This window comes from Mytilus californianus, unplaced genomic scaffold, assembly GCF_021869535.1.
Source record: "Mytilus californianus isolate M0D057914Y unplaced genomic scaffold, xbMytCali1.0.p SCAF_9, whole genome shotgun sequence".
NCBI classification, from domain to species: domain Eukaryota; kingdom Metazoa; phylum Mollusca; class Bivalvia; order Mytilida; family Mytilidae; genus Mytilus; species Mytilus californianus.
The window spans coordinates 22,710,172-22,737,010 of record NW_026262745.1 but is presented as its reverse complement, the minus strand read 5'-3'; the positions used below and the strand labels follow the sequence as shown (position 1 = coordinate 22,737,010).

At 32.9% G+C, this 26,839-nt stretch overlaps 1 protein-coding gene across 1 annotated transcript; it reads left to right on the top strand.

Annotated features, from left to right (window-relative positions):
- On the top strand, positions 1-25,116 carry LOC127714481 (uncharacterized). Its single transcript, XM_052220540.1, has 4 exons — positions 1-106; positions 20,236-20,374; positions 22,172-22,731; positions 24,007-25,116. The coding sequence occupies exons 2-4, from the start codon at positions 20,238-20,240 to the stop codon at positions 24,321-24,323; spliced, it is 1,014 nt and encodes a 337-aa protein (XP_052076500.1). The 5' UTR covers positions 1-106; positions 20,236-20,237; the 3' UTR covers positions 24,324-25,116.
- Positions 25,117-26,839: the final 1,723 nt, after the last annotated feature.

The window sequence follows — 26,839 nt, the reverse complement described above, 5'->3', positions numbered from 1 at the left end:
CGAAATTTAAGGTATTTAAAATCAACAAACATTTCTTCCTTCAGGGGAAGCTTAATACCAATCATCGTTGTTACAGTTTATTTTATTGCAGGTTTAAATAAATTGGGTAAGTTTCTTTACATAAGTGTACAATCAAAAGAATGCAATACATTTTTTAATTGCAATCGGAGACATATACATTGATATCATATATATGTGTATGTGTGTGGGTCTGTTGCAACGAAATATTTTAATTCAGGTTATTGTTATTAAAATATCAGTATTTCGTACATGGTAATGTTATTTTTGGGTAAATTGTTTACATGTACAAGATACGAAATGAAATGAAATGAAATAATCTCGTATCACCAATTTTATTGTTTTAGTAAGATCTCCCACACCGAATTAGTGTACGATTGGAAATGCTAGAAAGGAAATATCAAAAACATTTGAACACGATACATGTTATGAAATGATGCAGATACGGATCCAGGATTTAGAAAAGGGGGGGGCAAAGTTTGGAGTGGATCAGGTAAAAAGTCTGCATTTACCATAAATGTAGCACCATAGGGGGAGGCCCGGGCATCCCCCCCCCTAAATTCGCCTCTGTTATGTCACAAATGGTTGTGCATAATTTACTAACAAACAGGTAAAATGCAACCTACTATTGTTAATTTCTAGGCCATTTGGTCTCCATGTGGTTGACGTTTGTTGCTGTATATCCTATTTGTTTTTCGTTTATTGTTTTGTACCTAAATCAGGCCGTTGTTTCTCGTTTGAATTGTTTTACATTTGTTATTTCGGGACATTATTAAAGGCTATATAGTGACCTATAATTGTTAACTTCTATGTCATTTGGTCTCTGGTGGAGAATTGTCTCATTGGCAATCATACTTCATCTTCTTATTTTTGCAATTCATTGTTGTAATTAAGGATCGATATTGAAAATAAACATGTGTACTAAATATGTATTCACAAGTTCAACTAACCCCTCGGACGACAATGACAAACCTGCCTGTTGTTTTACACTTTCTTTTCTTTTAATTTTTTTTTGGGGGGGATTCCTTGTAAAAATATGCATGCTGTAGATTACCATGTGTGCAGCATTAATGTGCATAGATTATATCAAACATTTGAAAAGTTCTATATGGCGGTAAAAAGTTTTCATAAACTCCAATTCGAAAAAAAAAACTATTCGATGCAAAAAATATATGGGCTTTTCTGTTTTTTCATTGGAGAAATGTACAAATGATAATTCTTTTTGTTTCGTTTCTTACTTTAATTTTTTCATTTAAAAAAAAACTTAAAGAACTCCTTGAGGACTATCATGCCCGCCTTTACTTTACATTTTTTCAATTCATCTGAAAATGAAAATGCAGTTATTTCCCCTTTATTCTTCCTCACCCTCTTACTGTGCAAAGACTAGTTTTAATTTTCTTTTCAAATTTTTAAGTGGGTGGGTTGGGTTTGGGTTGGGGTGGGTTATCTTATCTTATTCTATCATATTTTGTGCCGATAAAGGAATACGGTGTGTATACCAAATCTACGATAATTTCTATTAAGACTATTTAGAGAGTGCAACAATCTCTGCTTGTAAAAGAACCATGGCTACAACTCTCTGAGAGGTCCGTTGGTGGACGGTTGCTAGGAATTGCTTTGGTCCCTATCCAACATACCATAACTTTTTATTGGCAGTCCAAATTCCCCTCCCCTTCATATTGTAGACCCCTTACCTTTGTGTATTTATTGTTAATTTGTTCTCGCCCTGAACCGAGCTAAGGCAAACAACAATAAGTCAATGTTTATTGTGTTGAGTTTTTTTTTTTTTTTTGCGTCTTTGTCAAATTTACTATCAACTATAACACCTTATTTATTGGCTTCTTTGTTAGATTTATTTATATGTCTTGTTTGAATCTTTTAGTCAATTGTGATGTATAGAATAGAGAATGGAAACGGGGAGCGTGTCGAAGAGATAACAATCAGACCGAAGATCAGAATGTTTACAAATTGTTGGATGCTGGATCCCAATTATTGTCAAATTAACCTATTATGTCCGTTGGGTTGCTCACCAAATTTTGTCAATTTAACATAACTATAAACAACACTGTCATACAATTTGGAGGTTTAGCTAGCTATAAAGCCTGGTTTAACTCAACATTTTCTTCGGAAAATACCTGTACCAAGAAAGGAATACGACAGTTGATTTTCGCTCGTTCCGTTGATTGATAAGGTTTGATTTTGTCAGTTTTTATAGACTTCCCCTTTTTGAATTTACCTTAGAATTCGTTATGTTTGTTATACTTTTTTGTATGACGATATGACCAAAAACGGGACGTTTTAATTTTAGTCCACTTTTTCACGTAATTTGTAAAAAAAAAAATCAATATACAAGAAGAATACGGACAGTTTTAAATTCAAATGACATTGAATTATACGTTAATGTATGGGCACTAGAACATTTAAAAAAAAAGTTATAACTGCATTTTATTATATAGTGGTCAAACTTATTTATGCAATGTTTTTTTATTAAATTTCTAATGGAGTCACAATGACTAAACCAAGCTTATCAAAAATACAAGAAAAATGATATGTTTCCCAAACTTGCCGGACATACGTCACATGCTCTTCGCGCACAAAACCTCTTCCCATTTTTAACATACCTGTTTATTTTCGATAAAAAATATTTATAATCTAAGCTTATATTCTTTTAACATATTCTTCCACGAAACAATAAACTCCTGCACTCGTATTTTCCGTAGTCTACACAATACATGAAGTGTTTTTGACGTCAATAATTTTCTACCCAAATAACACCTTTCTACCTTTGTCTAAACAACGGCGGCAAAAGAGGTCTAGAAAAAGTACTTATATGTGTTTACAGTGGATGTAAATCATCTGCAAATTCTTATCGAAACATTGTACGAAATGGTAAGACAAACATTTTAGACTTATTTACAAAAGGTTGGAAAACTGATTAAAGTAATCGAACATACAATATAAACAACTGCCATACCAATGGAAGGTTTAGCTAGTTACAGTTTTAACACACCATTTTCTTCGGAAAATGCCTGTACCAATTCAGGAATGTGGCAGTTGTTTTTCACATGTTTCGTTGATTGATAGCATTTGATTTTGTCAGTTTAAATGGACTTCCCCTTTTTGATTTTGCCTTGGAGTTCGGTACTTTTGTTATATTTTTTTTATATCGATGTAACAGGAGAAACAGTGGTGTTTTTATTATTAATTATTTTTTAACATGTTTTACATTATCGTATATTGTTGTAAATATGTATTTTATATAATCCTTGAAGCTTCGTTATTCTTTTAAGAATAGCACATACATATATATATATATATATGATTAATCTGTAACTCTTGTTTAAGTTGTGTGGGTTTTTTATATGGTGAGATTCCAATAAACTATTGAATCTGAATCTCAATTAATTGTATGACTTGCATCAGGCACACTGTAGAGACACTCGTCTGTTGTTGTAGGCTGTATGTTGCCCTCGCATATCTTTTACATTTGTGTTGTTGTGTTGCTGTCTCTGACTTATTTCCCAACATCTCGATCCTTTTAATGATGCTGGTATACACGAACTATATTTTTTATCCATGATACCTTCTACAAGAAAACTTTCACATTTTCTGAAATTTGGGTTAGGCGAGATATAAATTGTTGGCTTAGTGTATGTTGTATTTGCTTTGGTAAATCATTGGCCAAAGCAAAATACCCTTACATCCCGTCTAAATTCAGAACTGGGTTACACGATACAAGTTACTTTTGCTTAGTGGATAGTGGTCTCAATGGCAATAATAACACATCTCCTTTTTTATAAATATATTCAATAAAAATGATTTTTTATTTCATTTACTGTATATGTTTATTCATGCAATTTTGATTCAATGTTTATCAATAATACCAAATATGAAAACTGAAATAAGCCTTAAAAGTATGAACCGGTGCTGAGCAGAGGATGGAAAGCATCAATAAGGATTCATCTATTATATATTCATTTTACTTGGATGTTCAACTGAACTAGGTCTTTCATGTATCCTGGCAAACATTATACATGTAACGATCATATCGTCCATTGTTCAATTCATTTTGCGGTGGCTTCAAAATAACAAGCTCTTTAAAATACTTTTATAAATCGAAAGTATACGAATAAAGGAACTAAAAAAGCTGAAAAAATTGAAGGGTCCGTGTGCTTGTTTTCGAGACATAAGCAATTGAAAATTTGACGGGAAGTGATTCTCTCTAGATTTTTCATGCGTTTAACATTGGCACCTTTTTTCTTGCAAAAACTATGAAAAAAAACAAGGCTTTTATAAGATTTTCAAATATGTAATAAAATTATAAAAAGAAACATCCGTAAGATCTTTGCGATAATTTTCATTTTCTGACACCTGGGATCGAACTCACACTTTAAGGTCGACTTTATTTTGAAAAAAATCACTGTTTCACAAATCGAGAAAATCATTCGACTAGCTACTTGACGACATTTTAAAGCAGCTTTTATATGTATGATATACATCATTGTTTCCAGTTTTTTTCTATATGGTAAATAGCGGTTTGATTGTTTTGCAAAATGAATTTAGTATGAAATCCTACTTATTTATCTTGTCAGAAAGCATTTTTTTTTTAGCAGAACTAATCTTAAAAATCTGTTCATTGGCGTAGTAACACACATGTTTTCTAAATAACCGTGCATCTTTCAATATAATTCGTGGCTATTTCAGCTCCTCGTAAAAGTGCTCATAGGAACAAACAACTCATTCCCATTTAAAGGACGTATCGGAAATAGTTTAAGACGTGTAGTTCATCAAACAAAAGTTTATTGTACCCCCTTGGGCTCATAGTATCTTGTTTACGAACTAACGCTTTTCCATTATGCTTCCAAAACACCAATTTTACCATCAGCACATTCATTTTCTGAAACAACTATCATATGGCTATGGGAAGACGAATCCCTTGACTTCTCTTAGCCACGGGAAGTTTTCTTCGGAGTCATTGTAATTGTTGAATTACTTACTCAAAGTGAATTTTAAAAGTTTTTACTACAAAATTTTTCTTTCTATGGAACATTACCTGATATTCTAGTGTAATTGATTGGTTGCACGGCTGTCATTCGGTATATCGAGAAAAATGATCGTGAAAGAATACCTAACGGTGATCAAGTATTGCGATTGGATCTGGTATAGGATCGTGAAGGAAATCTTATCGAGAAGACATATACAAGGTCATTAACTAATCTAGTTTAATAATGAATTATACGGACAAATTCACAAAAAAAACTGTCTGTCAAAATGGTTCATCGTTATGATCAGCATCTGAGAAAAATCAAGGTTCAAAAGTACATCGTTTTTACAAAACTATAAAAGTCAGATTGCTCCTCGACATTTCACTGACATAAATAATGTAAACAACATGATTTTTTTTCATAATTCGAATGACTAAACTACTTTTCTTTAAAAATGTCATTCCGTTTTAATGATTCAAATGGTTCTCAAAGTTATTTTCTGTTAGCATAATCAGAAATTTTGCAAAAATTGAAACATTTACAAAAAAATGATATTTCGGATCGTGAAAGATCGCGTACCGCTTTTTGAAGATCGTGAAAGATCTGATGCTACGAAAACGTTCAAATCATTCTTTAATTATATGATAATTTATATTTGTAATTGCGCTCTGGTATTCTTAGGTCTGTAATATATATTTATATCATCTGCTTAGTTGTATATAAAGATACTTAGAACTTAAGAAAGTACTATAACACAAAAGGTTGGTTATCGTTCAGCCTCAAATTGTAAATGAAAGATGTTGTTTTCGCTATTAGATAACGTAGATAGTTAACCTTTTGTGTCCAAATATTGGCTAAATAGTAGCGGTGAAAACATTGAATGATACCATAAGAAGATAGGCCTGCCTGAATTGTACTATACCGATTCTCAGAGATGATTTTTTTCACACCCGAACTGAAAAAGGTATGAACATTTCGCAGCAGACATATTACTGTATCCGTGTGATTTTTACTCTGAGTAAGACATTATTTGCTGTTATATTTAGTGATTCGTGCTTTGCGTAAAGGAATTGACTATCCGTTTAGATTTTTTTTAAAACATGATGATATAAACCAAGAGATAAAAAATCCCATGTAAACTAATTATCTCCAAACTGATATCGACCGAATATACCATCAAGATAAGTGGTTTGTGATATGCATGCATCGCCAGATATGCCAATGCAGATTCAGTAAAAGTTGTAACGATTGAGAATAGAACTGAATCGGCTAAATTACTGTTCAAGATAGGCATCACAATCGAGGTACTTTGATAGGTAATTTCCCCACTAAATTGGGTACAATGACGAATAGCTATTGTGAAAAGACTGAACAACCAAACAAGTAAAAATAACGTTTTGGTACCCTTTTAGTTGATGTCTGCGCAGCCACGAAATAAACAATAAATTAGCCAATATTGTCATACTATGAAAGACACTTCATACAACTGAAAGTAACAACCCTTACACAAAAAAAAACAAAATGCGTACACATGCATATACTTCCAAGGCGGATGCATTAAGCATTATTTTGACATATATACTTTTACTTTATCTCAAAAAACATGTTTAACCCCGCCGCATTTTTGCGCCTGTCCCAAGTCAGGAGCCTCTGGCCTTTGTTAGTCTTGTATCATTTTTAATTTTAGTTTCTTGTATATAATTTGGAGTTTAGTATGACGTCCATTATCACTGAACTAGTATACATATTTGTTTAGGGACAAGCTGAAGGACGCCTCCGGGTGCGGGAAATTCTCGCTGCATTGAAGACCCATTGGTGGCCTTTGGCTGTTGTCTGCTCTATGGTCGAGTTATTGTCTCTTTGACACATTCCCCATTTCAATTCTCAATTTTATATTTTACTTTTCGACAATTAACGCTCCTGGAGGACACGTTTTAGTTATTTTAATAACTTTTAAGGAAAAGTGTTGAATGAAAAAAAAAATGAAAGCATTAATGTTCGTTCTTATTAAAATAACTACGCGCTTCAACCAGTTGCAAGTATATCAATTGATAAAAGAAATATTGTTTTCTGATCATTAAGTCTGGTCACGCCTTGTGTTTCACGATCAAGATAATGCGTTGCCTGATCATTCACGATCAATTTTGATGAAAAATCAACGAAATTCTATGTTTTCATAAACAAAATTAACGGTTTCAACAACAAACAAAAAAATACTTTTATTCTACTGTACTATCTGACACACCAAAGATTAAGTTTCAAATATATCATGATATATTGGAAGGTGACCATTATAAGTACAAAACGTGTGGTTTTTTTTTAATGAATCCCATGCATAGCTAGACTTGTGTTGCGCCTTTTATGTTTTCTCATAAAGTACTGCATATTTTCTTTATCTTATTGCACAGTATCATTGAGAAAGTTGAATAATTTTGACAGACATATTTTTTTTCGGATTTGTTCCGCGTTTTGAAAATTCAGCGGATTTTTCACAGATTTTGAAGTAGAATAACATTTAATTACATTCACGATCCGATACCAGATCTTTCACGATCCGATCGCAATGCTTGACCACCGTTACTTATTCTTTCACGAAATTTTTTCTCGAAATACCGAATGACACCCGTGGGTTGGTTGATATGCAGCCGCGAGAACAAATTTATTCATTTTGTTTTTCAAAATAATACAATGAAAATTCCGGTTTGAAGTTTTTTCGAGAGTTTTGATCCACCCATTTGCACAAATACGTACCTATACGTGTAAAATCGACTCTCTAAAAGGTCTTTAACTATTTCTCTTCATTTGATACCACCTCGGTGGTCTCGTGGTAGCGTGTTCGCCTCGAGTGCGGCAGGTCGTCGGTTCGAACCCCGGCCGGGTCAAACCAAAGACTTTAAAATTGGTATTTGCTGCTTCTCCACTAAGCACGCGGAATTAAAGAGTAAGAGCAAAGGCTGGTCGGCTCGGAGTCAGGGTTGAGATCTCACAAAACATGTTTAACCCCGCCGCATTTTTGCGCCTGTCCAATGTCAGGGGCCTCTGGCCTTTGTTAGTCTTATATGTTTTTTTTATTTTAGTTCTATTATATGTTTCGGAGTTTAGTGTGGCGTCCATTTTCACTGAGCTAGTACATATTTTTGTTTAGGGGCCAGCTGAAGCCCGCCTCCGGGTGCGGGATTTTCTCGCTGTGTTGAAGACCCAATGGTGGCCTTTGACTTTTTCTGCTCTTTGGTCGGGATGTTGTCACTTTGACACATTCCCCATTTCCATTCTCAATTTTATACAAGTCTTTCTTGTTTCCTAATCCCTGTTTCTTTTGAATATTTGTTATTTGTACATATTTGAAATTAGAATATAGTTAAAACTAAATATTGCGATTTACAAAATAAATTAAATTTTCACATTCGTTCATCACTGCGAATTTATTAGAAAAACATAAACGGGATGATTTTGTATTCGATACTCATCAGGTAATTACAATTCACAACCTTGTTTTAAAATCACCCAAAACACAATTTTGGTACCAAACGTTTATTTATGATGACTTATTTGTACTGTAACAATATTTCTAACTGTACATGTAAGGGTTATTTTACAGTCCTTTGGCTTTTTTTTTGCACCTTCCCACTTTTCACACGGATATATAAGTTAGAATTACCAGTTTTGCAACAATTCTTGTTCGAGCGGACAGATCATTTCACAAAGCCAAGACACTTGTGTTTTTGGCTGATTCAAGTTGTTACAAGGCAAAACAGCAAAAAGTCTAAAATATCCTTTTATGTTAGACTCCGACAAATCGTCTTTGTGGGGGTACGTTTTCTTCTCTTTTTTATCATTAGTTAAGTAAATTAAAAAAAAACACTTTCTTTACTTATTTTCCATAGAAACATACAATATATTTACATTCCTTCTGAAACACATATCACTTTGTCAGGAAATTTAGAATTAAAGAATAAATTACACACACAAAAAAACTTATAACCCCCGCCCCCAGAAAAATAGAAGAGAGAAATGGTCGATGCCATATATATAGTTTGGTATGGAAATGTTATCATCGAATTAACTCTAAACTATTTCATGAATCTTATGTAATTCCTTCCATATGTTATACCGTGGAACATACAGTTTTAATTGTTCTGAGATAATAAGAGAATAGTACATGTTTAAAGAAGAATTAACCTCGGATTTTGTATTTAGATTTTGTTTTTATGAATTTCCCTGCCTGCGCTTTAAATAAGATGTGACTTAATTCATGCGGCTTCCCAGAGAAATGTATTACAGTAGGGTCTCATAAGGTTTTACAACCTATACCGTTACTTTGTTGCAAATTCCAGACTTGAAGAACCTTTGTAATCTTTTTGATTAGCATACTCCATACTCACTATGAATGAATGTATATATATCTAATCGCTTCATTCCTATTCCTATATCTATATTTTAATAAAAGGTATAAAAACAACAAATAAATCAATAAACCAGCATATCAATAAACAAGTAAATAAATGAAGAAATAAATAAATAAACAACGCAAAAAATTCAAATACTACAGAATGCAAATAAATATCCAACAAAAAAAATAATATGCCGTGAAACTTTCTTCGATTCCAACACGCAACAAAACAAAAAACAAAAAAGGTAAGTACAAATGGAAAATATTATATCACTAACATATATATGCCTTAATTATTACATAAAAAATTGCATTCATACATGTATTAATCACTGGTGAATGTCTAGAGACTAGATCAGTTATATTAACCTAACTACTCTAGTGGGTTTTTTTATGAGTTATTATTTTGGCGAGTGTTTTGAAACTAATACACCAGATTGTGTGGAGTGCAAATTCGGGTAATTGTATTGTGAATGTAGGGCGTGTTTACATGGAACATATGGTACCTATTTGACCATTTCATCTCTTTGATCTTTATTTATTTCCTAATAAGATGTCACCTCGGTTAGATTATAGCAAAAGTCAAGAGTGGTGGAAATGAAGTCATTCTACTGAATTGTTTTGTTTTGTTCTATTTCATTCCATTTATTAACCTCCCACTCATATTTGTGTATGCTAATCTTTCGAATTTCATATGTAAACGAAACGATAATTAATTACATCCATGTATCTTACAACCATCCTTTCTGTTCACCTTTAAGGTAGCACTACAGTCTAACAATGATTTATTGAAAATATTTTTTTTATCACATAATTTTGAATTAAGTATTATTCTGCACAGTTTGTAAAAATCCCAAGTCATTATCATAACACAACAGGGAGTAAATTGATAATGAACTTATGTAAATAAAAGCACATGGTAATTAATCTAAATATATAGGCATTTGGGAGGGGCTAATATGTCAATCATCTGTTGATACCAGTGTCCAGCTGTTAATCCCTGACCACAAGATAAATATTGTGGTCTTACCTCATTGTATTGCAACAAAAGTAATTTATATAACATGTTTATAAACAGAGAAAAAGAAAAAGATATGAAGGAAAAAATCTAAAGGGAAGAAATCTACAAAAAATGAAAACAAATATGGAAAAGAGTGTGAAAGTATCTTTGAAAGCCTCTGACTGCCTGTATAAATTTCTTCTATTTGGTCTTCTACATTTAAATACAGTTTTAGGCATTTTAACCAATTTTAAGTTTATGTAAAATTTTTCAATTCCATAAAACTCAAAAATCATGTGGGAGTGTCCTTTTTAAAGAAGTGGATGGTCTTGGATCTTTTTATTAACATGTCTTTTGATGCACAATTTTAATGTTCTAGCCTAAATTTCAGTAATAGTATATTTCTTTTTAAAATACAAATGAAATTTATTCTTTATAGTGAGAATAATGATGTTAAATATTGATTATATGCAGTTGGTCAATCCTGTTATTCTCTTATCTTAGACTGTCTGGACAGAGGCGGAGCTTTGTCTATATTTAATTACTACATCACAGATATTGGTCAAATCTGTGACGTCAAACTCCCGCCAAATGCCAAGTTAGTGTTGCACAGTGCCACACATAATGCAAAATTTACAGTATAAGAGCATCAAAGAGACAAAGTGTGTGGTTCTATTGATAAAGTAATGGTGTCAGAATACTCCTGGGGTGTTCCCAGTGGAATTTTTGTATTTATATTGCATTTATAGGGGTTCAAAGGGAGAAATTCCGTTTTTAGGTAATTTCTCAGAACAATTTTTCATGAGATTTGTTAGGAAAAAATGAAAATATAAACTTTATGGGTACCCCCTTTGGCTTGACTTTGATATATGTGATTAAAGGGAGTATTTTCTACAATACCGTGTCCCAGTTTTTGGATAATTTGTTTCTAAATGAATTTATAGGTCTCCAAAGATGAAAGGTGAAATGAGGTTTGGCACCCAGCAGTTAAATCAATATATCTTCTTACAGGAGGCATATATAAAAAATCTGAGACACGGTTTTGCAGTTTGTATATGGTTGATTAAAGGGATGAAAACAAATTTTTACTACCATTTGACCCGAATGTGCCATTTCCATCCAAGTTGGAAGACCACTTTTTTGGCAATTAATGAGCTATATTTTGAGATTTATCATACCAAAAATTAATTTATCTATGGATTAAGAAAGAGTAATATTTCAGCTTTAAAATGAGTTAAAGATTTTAAATATCCATTGAGTAGTTTTGGAGAAATTAATCATTAATCTTTAAAGACTGTTGGTTGGAGTCAGAAAATTCTGACTGTAGTGCTACCTTAAGATATAAACCAAGAAAATAAATCATTCACAGACTACTGTACTATTCAAGCACAATTATTCAAATATATCGTTGTCGCGCCATTTAAACTGAGGGAGCAGTGATAGTGTATAGGTAGACCTAAATTCTAGGTCATTTACTATATTTCCTTTTGTTAATATAATCACGATCTTCGGGTTTTAAATATTTAAAAAAACAAACATTTCTTTCTCAAGGGGAAGTTTATTATCACTCATCGTTGTTACAGTTTATTTTATTGCAGATATACATAAATTAAGTAAGTTTCTGTATATAGCTGTATAATCGAAAGAAGGCAGTTAATTGAATGCAATGAAATATTTTCAATCTAGTATTTGTTAATATTTATATCAGTATTTCGTACATGGTAATTTTATTTTTGGGTAAATTGTTAAAATTAACAAGATAGGAAATAAAATAAGACAAAATTATTTCGCATCAACAATTTAATCGTTTTAGTCAGATCTCTCAAACAGAATTTGTGAACATAGCTGTACGATTGGGAATGAAAAAAACGAAATTATCAAAATAATCTGTAAAATCGGTATAAGTTATGAAATTAAGTCATAAACGGTTGTGCAGAATATACTACCAAACAGGTAAAATGAAACCTACTATTATTAATTTCTACGTCATTTGGTCTGTTGGCAATCATACCACATCTTTTTATTATTATATTTCATCGTTGTTATTAAAGATCAATATGGAAAACCAACATTTTTACTAAATATGTATTCACAGATTCAAACAATCACTCGGACGACAATAACACATTTGCCTATTGTTTTACACTTTTATTTGTTTGAAACGGTGGAGTGACCCGCAAATCTACTCTTAATACGGTGTATTGAGCAGGATGGTGGGGGGAATCTTATGCAATCAATTTAAAATACTCCAAATTAAGACTAAAATTACTTCTAAAAATATGCCTCTTCCGAGGCTGTAGATTTCCATATGTGCAGCATTAGTGTGCATTGATGATATCAAACATAAAAAAAAATCAAAAATGGCACTAAACCTCTTTCCTTAACTCCAATTTGAAATTTGAAAGGAAAAAAACTGTTCGATGCAAAAGATATACGTGATTTTTTGTTTTCTCATTGGAGAAATGCACGAATGGTAATTCTTTTTGTTTCGTTTCTTACTTTAATTTTTATGTTGAAAAATGTAAAGAACTCCTTGAGGAAAACAACAATGCTCACCTTTACTTTACATCTTATATTTACAAATTCCTCTGACAATGATGAGTTTAATGCAATTATTTCTCCTTGGTTCTTTTTCACCCAACAAAATAAGCAAAAAGTCTTCAAATTAACTGCGCAAAGACTGGTTTAGATTAAAATAGACCGGTACAAGTATACTTATTCATATATTCAGACATATAAGAGCCTTAAACAAAAACCTACCGTAAAACTTATTGGTAACAGTTCGACAAAAAATGACGATACTTTACTGACAGCAAAACCGTTACAAATATTAGTTAAAAATTTGTAAAACTAATAAATTCTTTAAAAAAATCAAAGGGCAAAATATTAAATTGAAAAGCTAATAGTATGGGTATTGATTACTTCACTTACTTATCCTCTTCATCCCCAGTGGTACATAAGGCCACATGGGTATTGATTACTTAAACTTAAAAGAATATCATTGCAAATGCCAGTGGCCTGTATTCAGGTCAAATATCAAGCCATGAATACTTAACCCTAGATCACCACATCATTCCCAACATAACATGCCACTCAAATTCATCGATCGTCCTGAACATGCATAACATATTTCTCACTGGACGTTAAGCAACCAACAATCAATCATCAATCAAATTCATCGATCTCATCCTCATTTCCTATTACTTGTGATACTGAATTGAATGCAAAACACCCGTTTTTCGTAAATACATGTTGTTGTAAGTTGAAGTAAACTTGATTGTAATAAGTGAGTTGCATTATTTATTGATATTTATTAGTATCCGTTTAATAGAAACTGTGACTAAGAATTAAGTGACTACTTTATTACGGCTCCTCGAATATATGACTAATAGATAAAGGAATAAAAAGTTGAATTAACAGGTATAAATATTATGCTAAAGCAAATGGTTATGACTAATCTAAAACAACAGAGAACAATACGAGGCAATAAGTATCACATGCATGTACTTTCAGCTGATAATTTATGAACGTATTTCCCAAAAAGAATTTACATAAAAACACAATTCAAAACATTTTGCACACAGAAAAAATATATCTTTCTTGAGTTAAAACAGAACCAATAATATTTTGGTGAGTAGCTTTACACTAAGCACATGCAAATGACAATATATAATATCTAATACTATTTGAACATCATTATATCCTTTTTAATGATAAATATACTTTAGATGATATGTACCTATCTGGATTCAGTGCACAGAACAATAAAAGCATGCAAAAAGTGAATAAATCCTTCTTTTTGGCTAATATAAATAATGATCTAAACAGAAATACATAAAAGCCATTAGAAATTAAGCCTAGGGGATAAATAATTTATAAACTGTTTCTCTTTTCCAAACGGTAATTATTACGGTCAAATATAGGGTGTCTTTATTTCTCTATTCGTTTAAGATTTAAGAACATTTCTCATTTCTTTATTTTTTGACCAATTATTCTTGATTATTTACATTCTAGCAGCCCATTATGCTCAATACATGACTTTTTTGACTCATTTTTCTGAATCTTTATTTCTTTCCCATTATTCTCTCTTCTGTAACACCAAGATTTGTCTGGGTTATAGATAAATTGGTTGTTCCGACCTTTAAACCTTGGTAAAGTGGGTGTCCGTCTGTGTGGGGTGTATAAATGCGCAGCCACGTCAGGTCGGAATGGGGACGTTAAATCCTGCTTCATGCAATCAATCAATGTCTATTCACATTTGACAAAATTGTCTATTGTGCTGAATTTGTATGACGATATGACCAAATAGATAAAAAAAAAGGATGTTTTGATTTTTGCCCTCTTTTGCACGTAATTTGTTGAAAAAAAAAAATTTAATATACGGGAGCCTTCCATTAAAAGAATTTTTTTAACTGCATTTTATTACAGTTGTCAAACTTATCTATGCAGTGTTTGAAAATTTCTTATGGATTCACAATGACTAAACCAAGTCAGTACTCCGCTGGCAAAATCGAAGGAAATTATCAACATTAAAAAAAATTCCCACACTTGCCCAAATACGCTCAGGGCATAAACGTTCTTCCCATTTTTAACATATCTGTTTTACAGATATTCTGAATAATTATAGAATAACGAATCGAAGAATTCAAATATAGAAATATATTCAACGAGTGACCGAACAACACATTAATTCATGAATGCGCGTAGCGCATGAGTTAATTATCAGTGTTGTTCGGTCACGAGTTGAATATTTTTGATATTTGAATTCTTTGATTAGTGATTCTTTTTACATTAATAATGCCTTTTTTTATGGAATTAAAGTAGAAATTGCAAGGAACGATATCTTTTCTACGCATTCACAATTTGCTTTGATGCGACGTCATCGACAACATCTTGACAACACCTAATGTTGTAAGACGCCATACGAGTTTTATTTCACATGTGAAATTATCGGTTTTCATTCCAGTGGGAAATCACGGTAATTCATTGCAACCGATGTTATAAATAATATTTATTATTTAAATTATCTTCCTTTATTTATCATATTCTTCAACAGCACAATAGCATACACTGAAATCATTTGATATGCACAATTCCTGAACCATTATTTTCCCTAGTCTACACATTACATGAAGTAAATTTGACGTCAATAATTTTCTACCCAATTAACACCTATCGACCTTTGTCTAAATAACGGCTGCAAAAGAGGTCTGGAAATAGTACTTATATGTAGAATTGAGAATGTAAACGGGGAATGTGTCAAAGAGGCTACAACCCGACCAAAGAGCAGAAAACAGCTCCAGGCCACCAATGAGTCTTCAGCGTAGAGAGAAAACCCCGCACCAGGAGGCGGACTTCAGCTTGCTCCTAAACAATAATTTATTAGTTCAGCGAAATGAACGCATCACTAAACTCCAAACAATAAATGAACACTAAAATTAAAATAAAACACACAAGACTAATAAAGGCTAGAGGTTGCTGACTTGGGACAGGCGCATGCATGTGGTTATGGCAATGGGAACATATCCGTCGTCATCTGTGAAAAAGATATTCCATAACAGTCAACTAACTCGTAATGGCGTTCATAAACATTTCGTAGGGATGATTTCAACTTCACTACTTGGAACTCTGGCTTTAATAGTTTCCTTGTAAACAGCAATCCTCTATAAAGGAAATCATGTTAGAAAATGCAAGCTCTGGAATATCAACTGTATAAATACACTCCATATGCTGGCGCTGCTTGAATGTTGCTACATAGAAATGGAAAGTTCACAATTGGAAAGCTAAAATCACATCTTTTGTCGTAAAGTTTTGTTTTCAACCAATCTTATTGTCAATTTCTAGATGTAAGTCAAGATATGATATAATTTCTGTATTGGATGTTTTATTTGATTATAGATTGATGTAAATGATGTTTTTATATTGCCTCTCGTTATTATTTTAATAACAGCATATACATATGGTTTAATTTTTATATCTTGTTTTAAATGTTTTTTTTTTTATGTGGTGTGACTCTTTGCTGAACTAGTATACATTATTGTTATGGGACCAGCTGAAGCCCGCCTCCGGGTGCGATATGTTCTCGCTGCGATTAAGACCAATTGGTGGCCGTGGGCAGTTTTCTGCTCTTTGGTCGGGTTTGTTTTTCTCTTTGACACATTCCCCGTTTCCGTTCTCTACCATATTGAATCTGAATCTATATTAATTTTATGAATGTTTTTGTAGAATGTATGTTGCCCTCTAGAGCTGTTTTCCATTTGTGCTGCTGTCTCTTTGACTTATTTCCTATCTCCTTTTAATCGAACTATGTGTTTTATCCATGATACCTGTTACAAGAAAACTTTCGCAATTTCTGAAATTTAGGTTAGGCGAGATATAAATTGTTGGACTAGTGTATGATGCATTTACTTTTGCAAGCTATTGGCCAAAGCAAACGACCCTTACATCCCGTATAAATTCAGCACTAGGTTGCATGATTCTAATTTACTATAGGTTACTATATTATGTGGTTTTGATCAATGTTGAAAGCCGTACATCGCTCTATTTTTGTTTACATCCCGTCCTTTGTTCTCTGGGGGATAGTGGACCAATGACAATTATAACATATCACCTTATTTTAAAATACAAAAAAAAAAATATATTCAATCAAAAGGATTTTTTATTTTATTCACGGTATATGTTTATTCGTGTAATTTTGATTCAAAGTTTACCAATAATACCAAATAAAAAAACTGAAATAAGCTTAAGCAGGGGATTTAAAGTACTGTTTAGGATTCATCTATAATATATTCATTTTACTCGGATCTTCAATCGAACTAGAACTAGATCCTGACGAACATTGTACATGTAACGGTGATATCGTCCGTTGTCCAATTCACTTTGCTGTGATGTCAACATATTCATTAACCATGATTAATTTACTAGTATCAAAGCATCTTAAATCGGTCACTGGAATAGTTTTTTTCACTTTCTACGCTTAATTTTAATATATTGCAATTGCCTAATTGACTGATATCTATTCACAAATGAAGTTAACCTTTGATCTCCGAATTTTTTATCTTCTGCCACTTGGAGTCGAACCTACACTTTAAAGTCGACTTTACCTTAAAAAAATGGCGCTGTTTTACAAACTTTCTGTTTTGCAAATCGCGAAAAGACGTCTCGGGAATAGTTTTAGAAGTGTAGTTCATAAAACAAAAGTTTATATTACCCTTGTCTTTTTTGCAAACTAAGGGTTTTCCATTATGCATCCCAATACAAACTTTAATATCAACACATGCATTTTCGAAACAACTATCATCTGACTATGTGACACTACTACCTTGATCTCGCATGACTAACTTCTTTTAGCCATGGGAAGTTTTCTTCGGAGTCATTGTATTTGTTAAATAACTAACTAAAGCTGGATTTTAAAAGTTTTTACAACCAAATTGTTCGTTCTAGCACTTTACCTGACTGTGTAAATGATCCAGTTTGGCGCTTTCATGATGTGATTGATTGGTTGGTTCATTGCATTAAAAGTGTCATGTCAGCTCACTGTGAGATATGTATTCGCGATAATAAACTTTTAAATTCATTTTACAATTTAAAATATGATAAACTAAATTCCGGTTAGAAGATTTTTATGAGAGTCGTCATTCGTCTATTTGCACAAATACGTATCGTGTAAAAACGACTATCTTAGCTCTCTTAAACTATTTCTCTCAATTTGATTTTGATCTTGTTTAGTTTTTTTTATATTTCTAATAAAGTCTCGGTACCAACTGTTTACACCAACTTTGACAGGTAAAATGAAGGGAATCGTCTCAAAATAAAACAAAAAGTACTAAACAACTAGCATTTCAAAGTGAAAAATACAAATAACTGTTTAACTAGATTTTACACAACGATTTATTCAATTTTGAAAATAAACATTGTCGTCGGTTCACAAGTCCTGCACAGGTCTCCACCATTTGTCTAGCTTTTTGTCTTGCTTGCTTCCATAAATATTTTCTATTGATTTGCTGACAGGTGAATGGCGTGATTATGGGATGCCGATTTGGATAAATCTTATCTCCTAGCAGCACTCATTCTTCCGGAAATTTTAGCGGTGCATTGGGTCCAGTCTGTCTCATGATTCTGTACTGCTGTGCGTCATTTTAATGGTCTAAAAGTTCTCTTGAACGTAACAAATGTTTCCCTCATTGTCAACTATAACTTGCGTATGTATGGCGTGGTATCAAAGCAGCATACAGTTCTTGTCGCTCAATTTTTTACCTATATATTTCCACAGAAGTGCCGTGTATTGAACTGACGTGTGTAGAGAGTTAGGCCAAATACCCCATTTTCCTCTTCATTTGTTCATAGCAGGTCACTGCACGAACGACTTCAAAGGTCTTTGAAATATTTGAATACATGTATTAATTTCCGTTTGAATTGTGGCAACACTAACGTTGAAAATCGACGAGAGACATGGTATGATCAAAGCCACATTATTTACAAAATAATCCAATTCTTTCGGAAATGTTGTGGAATCTCCCATTATCTTGTGAAAGCATTCGTTCAGGGGTTTCGCTGGTTGCAAAATAAAAAGAATGTCTGTGTTTATTATATATTTTTTGCTATCATTATTTTTGTAAATGAATATTAGAAAATAGAGATATTTTAAATTTGTAAAACTTTTTGATGGACAGATTGAGATTAAAGAATGTTTTTATACCAAAAATAAGATATCACATACATTTTCCGACTTAAAAACGTATATGAACCAAACTTGGTATATAGAAAAGTTCTTTCGATGGTCCACTACAACAACTATGCCTGACAGCCCTATCTAATTTTCAAAATGGCCTCTTAGCGGTCGACTTCTACAAAATGTAGGTTTGAAGTTAGATGTTAGAAACGTTCCTAGGATTATTCTCCAGCGAAACTGCGACTGATTATTCCGACAAATTTTAAAACGTGGCCATCATGGCCTGTAATTGATTGACAGATTTTCTTCAAACACTTATTTACCATTCGAACCAATATTGATAGAAATTTCTCTGTGTTGCCATTTTCTCAAATTGTGTCCAATGGCCATGAAGTTTGTCCAAATGGCCGCCACAGCCTCTAACTGTTTGGCACAAATTTTCAATTAATTTTTGTCGGCACTTCTTATCTGTTTCCGCTTCTCCCACTCCCCCTGGTTAACTAAACTTCCCTCTATTTTCGTATCTGTGAAACAAGAAAATATGTCCATCAGAAAACGGGTTTTTTTTAAATCTTTGTAACGATTACGGTAATATGTTTGTATGTTACACCGTATACATTGGTTGTAGAAAATGTATGAACACCATTTCTTTCGGTATCATTCATATAACTACACCTATTATGCTAAGTTATATTTGGTTGAAAGCCACTGTATTTTTATGGAATTTATTTTATCTAAGGAATATTGCACCACCGCTGGGGTATATGCATAAGGATAGGATATTTTTTTTCATCTCTGGCTTGGTATTTGCCAAAAACGAATATGCCTGTTTTACCCTCCACGTAAACGCTTGTCAAGTTGATCATTAGTGCGTTTTATAAAATGCAGCTGTTTTTGCTTACGCCTTTTAATGAAATTAAATCGAAAGTTCAACTTAATACATTCTATTGATATTTGGTGTAACTAAACAGATATGTCATGTGCATGAGGGATGTTTTGGAAAAATATCAGTCTTGAGAAGGAAGATCCTTTGCCTAACGGATTTTGCTTAACGGATCTGGAAATATTACCTTTTAAACAATCAAAATTCAGGATACTAATAGAAGATGTAATCACTCTTCAAAAACCTGCACCATTTATTGATAAATGATTAAAATTTTATGTACTTCAGTTATGTTGCTGTTTTCTGTCATCACCATGGGGATTTACGGCTTTATTGACGGTTTAACTGTTACAGAACTGTCAAAATTTACAACATCTGGAAACTTTCCTGAATCTACTGTAAGAGTCGATACAACTCAATCAAATAGGTAAATTTCATATATTATAGTAATGCTGCTTCATGAATCCTGATACAAAACAACAGGATACGATTATTTAGTGCATTTATCTATTGTGAATATAAGAAATGCGAAAACGCTGATAAAGCATGTTAAATCTTTCATTGGGAGGAGTTTAGATGTGCTGTACTATGTTCATATGGTGAAGGGGTGCCATTTTTGTTACATCTTGTGATCAGTTTATTTGGCAATCGCCAATGGCAGTCAGCAGGGTTTAAGAATATCAGTTGTTCGACCTGCTAGTCAAATGCGTTTTGTTAAAATATACTCATTTGGTCTTTTGGAAAATGTTGTTTGTGCTGTATTTAGACCCCTCTACCAAGAAATTTGTTTTGCATGCACACGTATAAAAATTGCGTTTTTTATCCAACGCAATCTTAGGTTTGAACGTTGTTTTCAATTTAGACTTGTTTATATTTTTTCGTTTGGGCTTGTATTATATATGCCTTCGGGTTTATATGATCCGTTCATCCTATTTTGACTCTTTCAAAATTCAAGAGTCTATCCTAAATTGAGGTAAATTATATGGCCTTCCAAATACCGTTTCGATTCCTAACATCACTGAAGAGACATTAATTGTCGAAATCCGGATATGGTGTACAAATTTTTGCACCTCATGTTTGCGGTATACCATCTTTTCCGCAAGTATTTTGTTTTCTGTTTGGTAATAATTTTTATAATAAGATCTATTTTGTTACATCTTGTGATCCGTTTATTTGGCAATCGCCAATGGCAGTCAGCAGGGTTTAAGCACATCAGTTGTTCGACCTGCTAGTCAAATGCGTTCTGTTAAAATATACTTTTTCACTCATTTGGTCTTTTGGAAAATGTTGTTTGTGCTGTATTTAGACCCCTCTACCAACAAATTTGTTTTGCATGCACACGTATAAAAATTGCGGTTTTTATCCAACGCAATCTTAGGTTTGAACGTTGTTTTCAATTTAGACTTGTTTATATTTTTTCGTTTGGGCTTGTATTATATATGCCTTCGGGTTTATATGATCCGTTCATCCTATTTTGACTCTTTCAAAATTCAAGAGTCTATCCTAAATTGAGGTAAATTATATGGCCTTCCAAATACCGTTTAGATTCCTAACATCACTGAAGAGACATTAATTGTCGAAATCCGGATATGGTGTACAAATTTTTGCACCTCATGTTTGCGGTATACCATCTTTTCCGCAAGTTTTTTGTTTTCTGTTTGGTAATAATTTAATAATAAGATCTATTTTGTTACATCTTGTGATCCGTTTATTTGGCAATCGCCAATGGCAGTCAGCAGGGTTTAAGAACATCAGTTGTTCGACCTGCTAGTCAAATGCGTTTTGTTAAAATATACTTTTTCACTCATTTGGTCTTTTGGAAAACGTTGTTTGTGCTGTATTTAGACCCCTCTACCAAGAAATTTGTTTTGCATGCACACGTATAAAAATTGCGGTTTTTATCCAACGCAATCATAGGTTTGAACGTTGTTTTCAATTTAGACTTGTATATATATATATATATATATATATATAAGCTGCTTCAAATTAGGATTGTTGTAGTAATACAAGAAAAGCATTAAATAAAAGAAAATAATTAAGAAATGATAAAGAAATCCTATTGAAAATATTTGTAACACAAAAAAGGAGGTCCAAGTCAAAAGCGCCTGTGTATCTGCTCACAAAATGTCTATTTATTGAATATAAGGTTGTAATTGTCTGTCTTTGACTGTAGCGATACGTGACTTATTAAATTTATGTATAATCAATTCTTGTAATATTTTAGACATCTTATTTATGCGTCGGGAATACCAGATCATCCATGGGAAAAGGTTAATCCAAATGATGCAACTGATCAAAACTATAATATCAGTATTCCAAAAATACCACGCTACAATAATGGAGCGCATGGTTGTGTTCCAATGGGTATGATTGGTATTACCAGGACAGGCGTAGCCATATTCAATCCGTTAAATGTTGACTTAGAAAATGCAGTTGAAGGGCAAACACAAGAGACTTTTGACAGTTGCGATGGCCATCCAACAAACACAGGATCATATCATTATCACAAGATTCCAGATAGCTGCCTGTATAAAGGAGAGATTGACGAGTTCATTGGTGTCGCTTTAGATGGATTTCCAATTTATGGTCCAAACGCATCAGATGTTAATAGTCTGTTGACGTCAACTGACCTTGACGAATGTCATGGCAGAGAAGTTAATGGCGCTTATCGATATCATGCGACTGAGACATGGCCGTACTTTCTTGGATGTTTTAAGGGTGTGATATTAGAAAATCTGCCTGGTTTGCAGTACAATTGTGAACCAGCCAATAAAACATCTGCAGGTATATTTTGATTATGTGCAAGTAAAACATGTGCAAATATTGTAAGGGGACAACTTTAAAGCTAAAAAAATATATGACTTTGCACGTGACAGGTAAGTGTATATTCTGCAAGGTAAAATGTAGAAAAGTTGAGTATACAAATTTGTACCAAAATTTTCGCTTGAATAAAGGCAGATGAAAATAAATATCAATCCGTAGAAATCCTTTTGTACGAGCATTATTTTTGTGTCGTTATCAGGCAAAATAAGGAGATGTGGTTTGATTGCCAATGAGATAACTATCCTCCAAAGTTAAAATGAAGTGAATGTAAGCAATTATAGGTAACCGTACGGCCTTCAACAATGAGAAAAACCCATACCATATGGTCGGCTGTAAAAGGCCCCGACATGAATAATATGAAACAATTCAATCGAGAAAACTAACGGCCTAATTTATAACAAAACAATTTACGAAAAAAAATATGACAAACATGGACCAACGACAACCACTGAACTACATGCTCCTGACTTGGGACAGACACATAAAAAATATGGCGGGATTAAACATGTTTGTTAACGCTCAACCCTCCCTTAACCAGGGACAGTGGTGTAACAGTCCAACATAAGAACAAACTATAAAAATTAGCTGAAAAAGCTTAACTCGTCAGATGGATACAAAGAGAAATCATTTGCTGATGTGTACCCTTGTCAAGTGTTAAAGTGGCAAACAAAGTATACAAATTTGTACCAAATGTAAGTAGTTTGACATGCCAAATATTGGGAAAAGGCGTGCAAAATAGTATGACAAATATAGCTCATTTGGCATGTTCATAAAGGACGAAAGTTTATTAAACCATCGATCAAGCGAGAAAGGACACTTCACAACTACTGCACTAAAAAATTACAGAAATGAGAAATCTATATTAAAATGTCCATAATGTTATATTTTTGATTTTCGAAGATTTCAAAAGTTGGTCCCTAAACCGATAGACCAAAAGTAGGTATTTATGTTGTTGCATATAATTCACTAAGTCGTTATGAAGTTCTATTTATTTGACAGACAAAAAACTGTATGCTCAAATTCGTTATGAATAAGGTATATTGTGAGAAATGTCCATGAAACAGCAACCCATCAAGACAAAAACTATTTAAATATATGTTCCCTTCAACAACGTTGATTTCATACCCTTATCAATGTTAAGCGATAATACTTTTCACGTTTGAGACCTCTTAGAAAAGGTATTTATACCATTCGTGGGATTTGAATATTGTTCTGAATCATATATAACTGTTTCAGGTTGGGAAGACTGGAAAGAATGGAACGGATATCTTTGTAATTGTCTACAGCAGGGAGGACAGGGTGGTGGAAATATGCCAGATCCATCTCAATGTGGACAGAATAATCCAAACCGACCAGCTAACTGCCCTAATGTTCAAGAATGCATGAACAATAACAATCCTCCTATGTTTTGTTACGACATATGCCAACAACAGGGGAATCGTCCTCAATTTTGCCAGACCTTGCCTGTTAATGATGACAGTGAGGCATGCTCAGTAGCTGCTATCAAGATTTATACTGTTCTTTTGACATTTATAGCAATGATTTTTATCTAATGTAAACATTTGGTTCAGTACAATATGCAGTGCTTAAATGGATTTCAATGCAAGAATTAAATCTTATTTTTTTTAAACATTATATGCTGAAGCAAATGAAGATGAACGCTTTACCAATTCTGCAGGCGATAGGCACAGTATTGTTTAAAGTTTCGATAGCCATGCGTATATTTAAAAGACAACTTTAACCTGCCAATTAATATTTTTTTCAGATGTGGAAAGAAAATAACAGAATTATTGTCAATTATCAAATTATGAAATTTTCTGACTAAGAAAAAAACCCTAATCCCCCCCTTTGAAGTTAAATGGTTGCTCCCTTAGTGATTAAATCATTTGTATTTTAATAATTTGTCATTATACTCATATTCCAACATAGCTAAATATATTGAAACATGCACTAAACTTTCACATTATATACCAACATATGAAGTATCCTTCATAAAAAAAAACTAAAATGTACGGAAACGTCGCATGCAACGTCCACAAAAAGTCAACTTTTAAAAATAAGAATATGTCTGAGACATCCATTTCTCACAAAATGAACAGTAATCATGGACGTATGTCAAATTGTTCTAAAATGTAGAGAAATAAAACTAATCATCAGTTATTCCCTTTTTCCAGATGTGAAGATAAGCATGGATGAAATTAATATTCTTTATTACAGAATTTCGGGTCATTTGGAGGTCGGTTCAAAATCATTTTTCTATGATCCGATATGAATTCACAATTAAATTTGTGGAAATGCATAGTCATTAAGTATACATCTACAAAATAAACACAAACTTGAAACTTTTGTCTGGACTTTACATAAACTTATGTGAAAAAAAACCTGTCAAAATGGAGATTTACTTTTAGTCGAGTAGCAAGTATCAAGTTATAAAAGGTGAGTATCAAGTAGCTTAAAGTGAGTATCGAGTTGTAAAAAGTAAGTATCGAGTAGCAAAAAGTGAGTATCGAGTTATAAAAAGTGAGTATCGAGTAGCAAAAAGTGAGTATCGAGTTATAAAAAGTGAGTATCGAGTAGCAAAAAGTGAGTATCGAGTAGCAAAAGTGAGTATCGAGTTATAAAAAGTGAGTATCGAGTAATAAAAAGTGAGTATCGAGTAGCAAAAAGTGAGTATCGAGTTATAAAAAGTGAGTATCGAGTTATAAAAAGTGAGTATCGAGTAGCAAAAAGTGAGTATCAAGTAGCTTAAAGTGAGTATCGAGTTTTAAAAAGTAAGTATCGAGTAGCAAAAAGTGAGTATCGAGTTATAAAAAGTGAGTATCGAGTAGCAAAAAGTGAGTATCGAGTTATAAAAAGTGAGTATCGAGTAGCAAAAAGTGAGTATCGAGTAGCAAAAGTGAGTATCGAGTTATAAAAAGTGAGTATCGAGTAATAAAAAGTGAGTATCGAGTAGCAAAAAGTGAGTATCGAGTTATAAAAAGTGAGTATCGAGTAGCAAAAAGTGAGTATCGAGTAACAAAAGCTATCATTAATATGTTTGTAAAGATAATTATTTTAACGAATGATCATCTCATGGATTGTTTCCCTTTTTATTACTCGGCTTTCAATTAACTTCTTGAAATATTTCAATAAAAGCTGATACATTTCTATTTTATATGAATGCATTGCAAAGGATAGTCATTTTACTTCCATTTATTTAATTAATATTTAGGCGAGACACTGGGTTCCGCGGAACCCTTACGAATTTTTGTTTCTTAAAAAAGATTTAAGTTGGTCTGTGTTATTGCTTGAAATACACTATGGACACTATGGGCGATGGTCATCACTAGCGCATAGGGCACTAGCTACTAGCGTCTCTGTGTGTGCTCTAAAGAGACAAATATATCCAAGTAAGGTTGATGATCAGTTTCATGTTTTATGTCCCGACAACATTGTTGCGGTAAATATAGTTTTTAGGTCTGTTCGTCCATCCGTTCGTTCGTCAGTTACACTTTGGTTTACCTTTGCGTTTACGATGATTTCCTAAAAAGTTTCAAATCGAATCTTCATGAAATTTTGTATCGTACTCTTTATTTATCATGATATGGACTAACAACTGTGTAAAAATGGGGGAATTCCATCGAAAATGGAAATAAGCGCCGAGCGGGACACCCCTGTCTTCAAAACATTTCCTTGTTGCCATCAGTCTACAGATCGTGTTCAAAGTATCTCAGTAGGTAAATCCAGCTCTACATCCCCGATGATTTTATAAGAGTCCTGGGGACTTGCTCAATATGAATATTGTGTTGGATTAGTGAAATACTGAATGTTTGGTTGAAACTACTGTTCTGAATAATCGAAAAATTCATATCCTGTTTTGGTCACAATATGGAAAAGAACGGATATGGGTTAATGGCACGAAGACAGCACATATTGATCATTAAATGCCACACAAAAATAAATCTAGAGCTGACGACACGAACTTCAATAGAGCAGGAACCTCCCACTTACAGTCAGCCATCTCTGGATGGCCTCAAACAGTACAAGAACAACCGAACCCAAGGGCACAGCAAAATGTCCAAATATCTAA

Bases quoted from the DNA above. Each gene is read 5' to 3' on its own strand.
- LOC127714481 (XM_052220540.1), top strand. From the start codon at position 20,238: ATGTTGCTGTTTTCTGTCATCACCATGGGGATTTACGGCTTTATTGAC. The intron at 20,375-22,171 runs GTAAATTTCATA...GTAATATTTTAG, and splicing joins GATACAACTCAATCAAATAG to ACATCTTATTTATGCGTCGG. The intron at 22,732-24,006 runs GTATATTTTGAT...TAACTGTTTCAG, and splicing joins AGCCAATAAAACATCTGCAG to GTTGGGAAGACTGGAAAGAA.